Source organism: Oncorhynchus masou, chromosome 8 (assembly GCF_036934945.1).
Source record: "Oncorhynchus masou masou isolate Uvic2021 chromosome 8, UVic_Omas_1.1, whole genome shotgun sequence".
Classification (NCBI taxonomy): domain Eukaryota; kingdom Metazoa; phylum Chordata; class Actinopteri; order Salmoniformes; family Salmonidae; genus Oncorhynchus; species Oncorhynchus masou.
Window position 1 is genome coordinate 42,095,623 of NC_088219.1, and position 9,238 is coordinate 42,104,860.

At 46.4% G+C, this 9,238-nt stretch overlaps 1 protein-coding gene across 1 annotated transcript; it reads right to left on the minus strand.

Annotated features, from left to right (window-relative positions):
* Nucleotides 1-1,346: 1,346 nt before the first annotated feature.
* Nucleotides 1,347-6,847, minus strand: LOC135544682 (adenosine receptor A2b-like). The gene is made up of 2 exons (XM_064972484.1): nt 6,426-6,847; nt 1,347-3,067 (listed from the first exon to the last, which is right to left on the minus strand). The coding sequence occupies exons 1-2, from the start codon at nt 6,755-6,757 to the stop codon at nt 1,993-1,995; spliced, it is 1,407 nt and encodes a 468-aa protein (XP_064828556.1). The 5' UTR covers nt 6,758-6,847; the 3' UTR covers nt 1,347-1,992.
* Nucleotides 6,848-9,238: the final 2,391 nt, after the last annotated feature.

Genomic DNA, 9,238 nt, shown 5'->3' on the forward strand with positions numbered 1-9,238 from the left:
CAGACAGATGTGGTATACTATTGCCAGGCTGTCTGTGTGTTACATTTACTATATGACTCGCTGTAAACGTAGCCCACTTGAACGAGCCATTGTTTTCTTGCAGGACATCATGGCGCCAAGCCGCCACCTGAAACCTTTCTTTTACCAAGCTTACGCTATGATTGATTATGTCTTTCAGAAGGCAAAAACACAGTGATTAATTAGGGATCCTATGATGGTTACCGAAATCCCTGTAAGTTATAGAGCTCATTTTCATATTTCCTTTATCTCGTGTTTATCATAGTAACACAACACACAGCCTTTTAAAGAGCCATTTGCTAATGTCCCCCTTACATTTTCATTCACTGCATAATGTTATGATAGACGCTCAATAAATGCAATGCATATTTTTTTGAACTAAGCTGGGAGCACTTATGGAGAGAACTCTCCCTCCACATCACACGATTGCGCTGGGGAGCAAAACACTGCTTAATGTAGGTCTTTCGCACAGTGGAGGAGCTTTTTAATGAGGAAAAGGAAGGTGTAATGGCACAATAAAAGACATCAAATGCACCTTTATTTTATTTCCATTGCATTAGGCACAGTGACTGGTGTCAGCAAGTACTCAGTAAACACAGTCACACCAGTTGGTGAGCGTGTGTGTGTATGTGTGTGTGTGAGTGTGCGTGTGTGTGTGTGTGTGTGGGGGGGGGGTTAAAGATGTGTCCACTTTTATTTGAACAGTGAGATAGAATCCTGTGTGTTTTGCCTTGTTGGCAATGCTTGTAGGGGATTCTGGCACTGAAGTAAAATGACTATAATTATCTTGTTACTCAATAGATTTGTATCGGGTGACTGGTGCTTTTGACCAGGTTATCAATTTGACATTCTCATACGTTCAGTAGATATACACAGAGTATATTTGGCTGTAAGATAAGCAAGACTCATTGTTACAGAGGCTATATATGGAGGCTACATGGAACAATACATTTTCCCCTTGGGAGTAATGTAATTTGTTTTCACTTCAGTGGTGAGCGTGCAATCGTAGGATGCTGCGATTTACTGTCCAATCAGATGCAGTGTCATAGCTTTCTATAGAAACTACTAGATTTCTACAATCTTAGAAAAAAATGTGCTATCTAGAACCTAAAAGAGTTCTACCAACTGTCCCCACAGGATAACCCTCAACATGGAACCCCAAAGAGTTCTACCTGGAACCCCAAAGAGTTCTACCTGGAACCAAAAAGAGTTCTATTGGGACAGGCGAAGAACCCTTTTGGAACCCTTGTCTAGCGTTATGTGACTTGCTGTATAATGCACTCTCCTCAACAGGACTCACTTAAATAACCACATGCAGCGACAACATGGCTTATTCAGCTCTTTAATCATCTGACATGGAAACACACGAGGGACCAGCGTTTGAAAACATGACACAATTGGAGGAATACTGCTCTTCATAAGAGAGAGAATACATTCCCTACGTCTCACACTGACATACAGTAGTTGCGTTAACTCAGTAGTGGTTGGCCAGCAATACCAAATATTGAGTCATACAGTATTGGACAGTGTCCAGGGTCAACATGTTTTCGGTCATAATCTGTCAGCATATGACAGGTGCTCAGTAGATTCAGACCATTCATTTATATCGTCATACATTTTCAATTCTGAAAGACTATTCGCCTACAGGAAAGAGCCTCAGAGGTAACGTGTACAAAACGTGTCCCCCAACAACAGCTATGTGATAAGTAAACAAGAACAACAGATACAATAATTTGAAGAAAGAAAAAAGCTCAATGGCTAGGCGTGATTTAATACCAGTTTGCTGTTGCCCTTTCAGGCTCAAGAAGTCTCCCCCTAAAGAAAGAAAAGCTATTTCTAGTCAGTGCAACCATTTCCAATATTTCAGTAGAATTTATTTTACAGGTGAAGGGACCTGGTCCCTCCCTTCTCCCCCTCCTAGTTGATGATGTAGGTTGGGGTATCAGTAACTTGTCCACCATGGAGATAACTATGTCATGAGACCTCAGTGAGTTCTACTGAGTGATTAGGGCTGGTTAGTGTGGGGGACAGAGGCCTGACGTGCACAAAGGATATGTTCCCACTGTCCTTCACCTCCATCAACACGGTTGTAGTCTCAACCCCACTCTGGTCCACACATCCCATGATGCATTGCTGCTGCCTGGGAGACACCGGGGCATCGCCTTTGTTGTGTCCGTTTTCAATGGAGCTGATTGGTGCAGGGTCTGACTGTGGTGGCGACCATTGGCAGGAGTCAGAGTAAGATTCTTTCCCAGCTCTATGGGTCTCTATGGGGGTCCGAGTGGGGCTGGGTTTGGGGCTGGGCTCCAGGGAATAACTGTTCCCCATGGTGCCACACGAGCTGTCCACCATGCTGATGCGAGTAGAGGCACGCGTGATACTGCTGCTGCTACCCAGCCTTCTGTCACCCCCTCCCCCAGCTCCATGCCCCTCCCAGTGCCCCAGGATGTGCTTGCGCAGGATTCTGCGGAAGGTGTGGCGGAACTCCCGGATGCGATATGCATAGATGAAGGGGTTGACCACGGAGTTGGCGTGGGACAGGATGATGGCGATGTTCATCACCCAGACGTGCGGGCGCCCACAGTCCTGGCAGAACAGGTTGAAGCAGTTGATGATGTGAAGGGGCAACCAGCAGAGGGCGAATAGCCCCACGATGATGGCCAGAGACTTGGCTGCGTGGACCTCCTTCTGCAGGGTGGAGCGGGACGATGTGGACGATGAGCATGCCCCAGGGGCGTGCATGTGAGCCAGCTTCAGGTCCATCAGTCTCAGCTGGCGCCGCGCCGCCATGAAGATGCGGGCGTAGATGACCAGCATGGCCAGCAGGGGCACCAGCACACAACCGAAGAAGTTGAAGTAGACCATGTATTCCAGGGTGACCACACCCTCGAACAGGCACTCTGTCATGCCTTCGGGGCACGAGCTGCTGTTGGTGCCGTTGACACCCCTGTTCCAGCCCAGCATGGGCGTGAGACCGATGCCCACAGAGAGAACCCAGCACACTGCGATGATGCCCTTTGCCCTCCCGGACGTCACAAGACTGTGATACCTAGAGGATCACGTGAAAACATGAGAGGAATTCAGATAGGCATTTTGTATTGTTACATGACACAGAAATGCTCCCAGGATGAGAGGGCTCCTCTATTCAGGTCCAAACACTCCCAGTAACACTCAATAAGAAAGATGAATTTTACTTCCTGTAATCAGAGAGCTTAGAGAACGTATGGGACAGGCTTCAGAGGGTAAAAAGCCTTTATCCCGAGAACATACTAGTATTTGCATATATAGCAGTAAGCTCTTGGAAAATGAGTCCATTGTTTGGGAGACTCGACCAGTCATGCCATACTAGGAGATGGAGCAGTGGATATCAGGTCACGTACTACATGTAGATTTAAGAAAGCATTTCCTACCTGTATTGTGATTTAGGGATCATTGCACAAAAGCTTATCTATAGTCTGATGTAACTCTTCTTGGCGTTGCTTTGTTTCTGCATCAGACATTAGACAAATGTAAATCAGTGTCATGAACAATGTATCAGGCTATATTAGTTTTGCTGTCTGTATTCTTCCATTGGTCTAAACCAGAGTTCATAATGTACTCCAGGGTGGAAGTCAGAAGCACCACAGGCACATGACCCTGTTGTTTGTGGTTATGGGGGTGGGTTTGGGGGTCCAGTGGGGATTTAGTCCTCTTTGACTGAGACCTCTGTGGACCAGGGTGGCGGCAAGTTTATTAAGCCCCTTGGATCTATGGTCATTGGCACCAAAGCTCCGGCTTCAATGGAAGCTCAATCATATCCACACACACACACACACACACACACACACACACACACACACACACACACACACACACACACACACACACACACACACACACACACACACACACACACACACACACACACACACACACACACACACACACACACACACACACACACACACACATATATCCTGGCTGGGCCCTTTTGTAATAAACACCTGCTTTAGGACTTTTCCATGAAAGCAATGCCTTCCCACTGGAGAATCAAAATTGCAATTGCGACTGTGACCAAACAGGTGCTTTGATTCCCCACACATTTGTAGTATGAAGCATTAATGCGTGTCTTAATATTTCACTCTAGTAAAGAAAAGGGATTTGCAAGTTGAACTATTTGGTTGTTGCCAACTTGTTTGCAGGTTGAGTTGTTTGATTGTAGTCTGATGGAAACAGGGTTGGGTTGGTTACTTTCTATGGGTTCTATTTTCGGCTCGTTAAGGTGGCGCTCGTGTCAAAAGTACGTTAGCTTGCAAATTCGTGTCAAAACTGGCGCACTGGCATTTTCCAGACCTAACGCCAGGTTCGGGAATTGATCTGTCATATCAGCTTAGATGGGCTGGTTGGAAATATTTGAGGCGTGTCCTTAAAAACATGATCCAAAGTTCGAATTTCAGGCAGCGATGGTAGGTACTTTTAAGACCAAACAAAAGCTGTTTTTAGAGGTAACGCAGTTGGTTATGACATTCATTTTAAGAGCGGAAACACAGCCTATCCAGCCATGACGCACACTGTCCATATTCGCATGGATCAAGAGTAGACTAATGTGCCTTTGATGCATGTGTACGTTGTATTTAGTTAAAATACCCAATGCAATCGCGAAGTAGTCAATACTGTCTATAAAGGCTCCTGAGACCGCTTGGAAATACATCTTAAATCACCAACGATTTATTAAAATATCAAGTTTGAGAGGAGTAAAACGGTGAGCTGACATTTCCTTTTTATCTATGCATTTGTTTCACATTATTTTAGCCATGCAGGTCCCATTTTGGATGTGCGTAAAACCTCTATAGTCTGCGTTCTTTTAGTATTCTATGCCCACAGAGGGAAATGATGGTGTACGGTGAGTGTGACATGGCCTATTTAAAACAAGTTGTTGTTTTGTTTTGTTTCAAATTTGATTAGAATGGCAGGAAATAACCCTTAACAAATGTTCAAAGTTACATATTTGTCACTTATGCAAGCTTGAGTGCCTTATTAACCAAACATTATATAGCGTCCTAATAAACTAGCTGTCTCGATTTGTATTGCAAGCAATTTGTTGCGGTTAATGTTGCTAATGACTGGTGTTGAGCAGGTAGCATTATCTACCTGTCATCACACCCTGATGAAGAACTGGAAAACAGATAAATAACAACGCTCTCTCACTCGCTAAAGCAAAGAGTGTCAGAAGCACACTTGACAGGCTCTTCCGGCAGCGCAAATGGAGACAATTCAGGCTGAGGATTGAGTTTGACAGATCCTAATCTGCTACACAGTCACAGACCAGTATAGAATAGAAGAGGCACATGGGACAATCCACATACAACACATTATCAAAGATCATTAGACATAACTAATAAAGACAACAAATAATTGTCATAATTATTAACTCGTCTGACCCTACTAGACATCCACAAAAATATTGTTTATTTCAGTTATTGTTATGTATAAACAATCTCCATTTGCTATTAAAGGCAAGACTAATTAAAACACGTTCCTACATTCTTTGGGGAAACGGACTATTGATTGAAGAGGGATGATGACACTCTGTGTCCTGACAGACAGGCTACGTGAGCTGATGCACGTTGCTACTAAGGCGATCCGGGGCTGTTTAAGGTGAGAACACTGGCCTCTCTATCGATACGGTGCCTGGGCCTGCCCCCTCACCGCTCTCCCTTGGTGTTGATTTACCAGGAGGATAATGATCAAAGCCTTTGGTCCTCTCAGTCCTTCCAACACGAACACTAACCCGATGAAGCCTGTGGAGACATTTACCTCTGTCTGCCCTGCGCTGGGGAAATGAACCCTAATCCAATAACCTCACTGTAATTCAATGTGTTTTGATACACAAATGCATTTTGTTGTGCGTCACATAGATCACAGCCAAGATCTACGAGGTCAGAGGATCTGCCTTTGGTGTTCTGCAAATAAAACAGCATATTAAACATGGATAATACCTGTTTATGTTTCATCGTTGGTTTCTAGAAAAAGACCAGGAACAGACTGTCACCACCCCCTCCCTCCAATCCCCTCCCTCCAATCCCCTCCCTCCAATCCCCTCCCTCCAATCCCCTCCCTCCAATCCCCTCCCTCCAGTCCCCTCCCTCCAATCCCCTCCCTCCAATCCCCTCCCTCCAGTCCCCTCCCTCCAATCCCCTCCCTCCAATCCCCTCCCTCCAGTCCCCTCCCTCCAGTCCCCTCCCTCCAATCCCCTCCCTCCAATCCCCTCCCTCCAATCCCCTCCCTCCAATCCCCAATCCCCTCCCTCCAATCCCCTCCCTCCAACCCCCTCCCTCCAATCCCCTCCCTCCAACCCCTTCCCTCCAATCCCCTCCCTCCAATCCCCTCCCTCCAATCCCCTCCCTCTCCTCCCCTGCTAAGATCACCTGAGGGGGCTCTTGATGGCGATGTAGCGGTCCACAGCGATGGCCAGCAGGCTGAAGATGGAGCTCTGGGTGAGCACCAGTACGAAGCAGGCGATGAACAGGCAGCCGTGGAAGTTGGCACAGAAGCCCGTGCTGATGGTGATGGCGAAGGGGATGGCCAGCAAGCCCACAGCGATATCTGCCACTGCCAGGGACACCACGAAGTAGTTGGTGATGCTCTGCAAGGTGCTGTTGAGACACACGGCCCAGCAGACCAGCATGTTACCGGTCACGGCCAGAAAGGCTATGACCAGCTCCAGGGCGATGTAGACAAGGGAGGCATTGTTCAGCATGGTGGGGCTGGGGTCACGTTGAAGGTCACAGCCAGAGTCTGAGTCAGGTAGCAGAGAAGGGGCTTCTTCGTCTCTACACGCATCGCTACACGTGCAGACACTCCCCCTCCAACAGCAAGCCTCACACACACACGCACAAGCACACGCACGCACACACAGGGGAGGTGCTATTGCAGTGTTGCCAGGGACTGTCCTTTCAGTGATTAGCAGGACCCACCAGCACAAACCACTTCCTGTTTATACACCCGACGTCCAGGAAATGGTGCCACTGCCAACCACAGAGCAGATGAAGAAGTGAGTTGAGATTCACTCTAATGTATTGTCACTCTACAGAAGGTTATTTGGTTCTCTTCTTCTTCCACTTCTTCTGTCCAATCGTGCTTTCTGTTGCTAACTTCAGCAACCTCCTCATTGGCTGGACACTAGGAGTGGGCGGGGTGTTGCCGTGGCCAACCCACTGTCACATGAAGATCCGTGTCCTAAGGAGACAGAAAGAGAGAGAGGAGAGAGTGTGAGAGAGAGAGAACAATCTCATTACAAGTCCCTGTACAAACAGGTTAACCCACACACCCCAGGCCACAACAGCAATCTGTCTTCCAAAGCCAGCAGCTGTTTTACAAAATACAGATTTGTATTTTAGAACAGCTTCCCTCCCCAAAAAGCTCACACATCATTAGACCCTGTCTCACTTTATTTTCTATTCTCCAAGATTTATGCCCAAGAGCATATCTGTATGAATTATAGCGACACAGCTAGTTTCTATAGTAATCATTAACATGGCTGTGCTTGTTCTATTCAAGGTGTGGTCGTCTTCTCCAAAGTATTTAGTATTTACTATAGTCAGTCAGGTTATTCTAAATCTAAAGCAATTGTTGGCATTTGGTAGCCTGGCGGGTAGAAGTGTTGGGCCAGTAACGGAAAGGTTGCTGGATTGAATCCCCAAGGTAAAAATCTGTCATTCTGCCCCTGAGCAAGGGGCACCTGGATTGCTTGCCGTTTGGGGTTTTAGGCTGGGTTTCTGTACAGCACTTTGAGATATCAGCTGATGTACGAAGGGCTATATAAATACATTTGATTTGATTTAACCCACTGTTCACTATGTCGATGAAGGCAGCCCCCCTGCACCTCTCTGATTCAGAGGGGTTAAATGCAGAAGACACATTTCAGTTGAAGGCGTTCAGTTGTACAACTGACTAGGTATCCCCCCTTTCCTTCCTGTTGCCAGTACAAACCCCTAAACAAGGAGAGATTTAAATGTGGGCTCGTCTATTGAGTTTAATGACTTCCACAGGACAGTGCCAATTATTACTGTGTATCTGCCTTTATACAAACCTTTATACAAACCTTTATACAAACCTTGATGATTGAGGTCAGGAAAATTGTACAATATTTCAAAAGAACCGTTTTGAACGAACAGGGTAGCCTACTGGTTAGAGCGTTGGATTAGTAACCGAAAGGTTGCAAGTTCGAATCCCCGAGCTGACAAGGTACAAATCTGTCTTTCTGCCCCTGAACAGGCAGTTAACCCACTGTTCCTAGGCCATCATTGAAAATAAGAATTTGTTCTTAACTGACTTGCCTGGTAAAATAAATAAAATATACACCTCTGGATCTGTATAAATGGATATTACAACTTGAATGTTCAGCATGATGACAGAACAGTAGACAGAGGGAAACTATGATGCTGTATGAGAGGAAGCATTTCTAATGTGAAAACACTGCTGTTCCCTTACTGATAATGTCTGTTCCTCTCTTCTGTTTATAGTAAGTAGCTCGTTGCTATCAGGCCCTCTTGGCTACCCTCTTGAATATCTTCTTGGCTATCAACCCTCGTGGGAACTCTCTTGGCTATAAAGTTTAGACAAAGATTAGACAGCTCGTTCCCCTGGAACCCATTGAACTCTGTGTTGGCAGCCATGTCTGAAAACGTGGCAGAGCGAACATTAAAAAAAACGTGCCTTTAATCAGAGGGAATGCTCTTTAATCCTGGCCTAAAGGGTCAAAGGGGTCGTTTGTTACACCTCACCCCCTCCCTCACCCTGCAACCCCTTGTGCCCCTCTGGAGTGGTATAAGGACAGTGGAATCGAGGGAGAGGGGGGCAAAGGGTCGTAATAGGGGTGCTGGTCCGGGAAATAATTCCCTGAGAGTAAGTTAGTGGGCAGACAGACAGGCAGATCAGGGGAGCTGATAAATAGAAGCTGACATTTCCACAACCTGGTCTGTTAGTGGGCAGACAGACAGGCAGATCAGGGGAGCTGATAAATGGAAGCTGACATTTCCACAACCTGGTCTGTTAGTGGGCAGACAGACAGGCAGATCAGGGGAGCTGATAAATAGAAGCTGACATTTCCACAACCTGGTCTGTTAGTGGGCAGACAGACAGGCAGATCACGGGAGCTGATAAATGGAAGCTGACATTTCCACAACCTGGTCTGTTAGTGGGCAGACAGACAGGCAGATCAGGGGAGCTGTTAAATAGA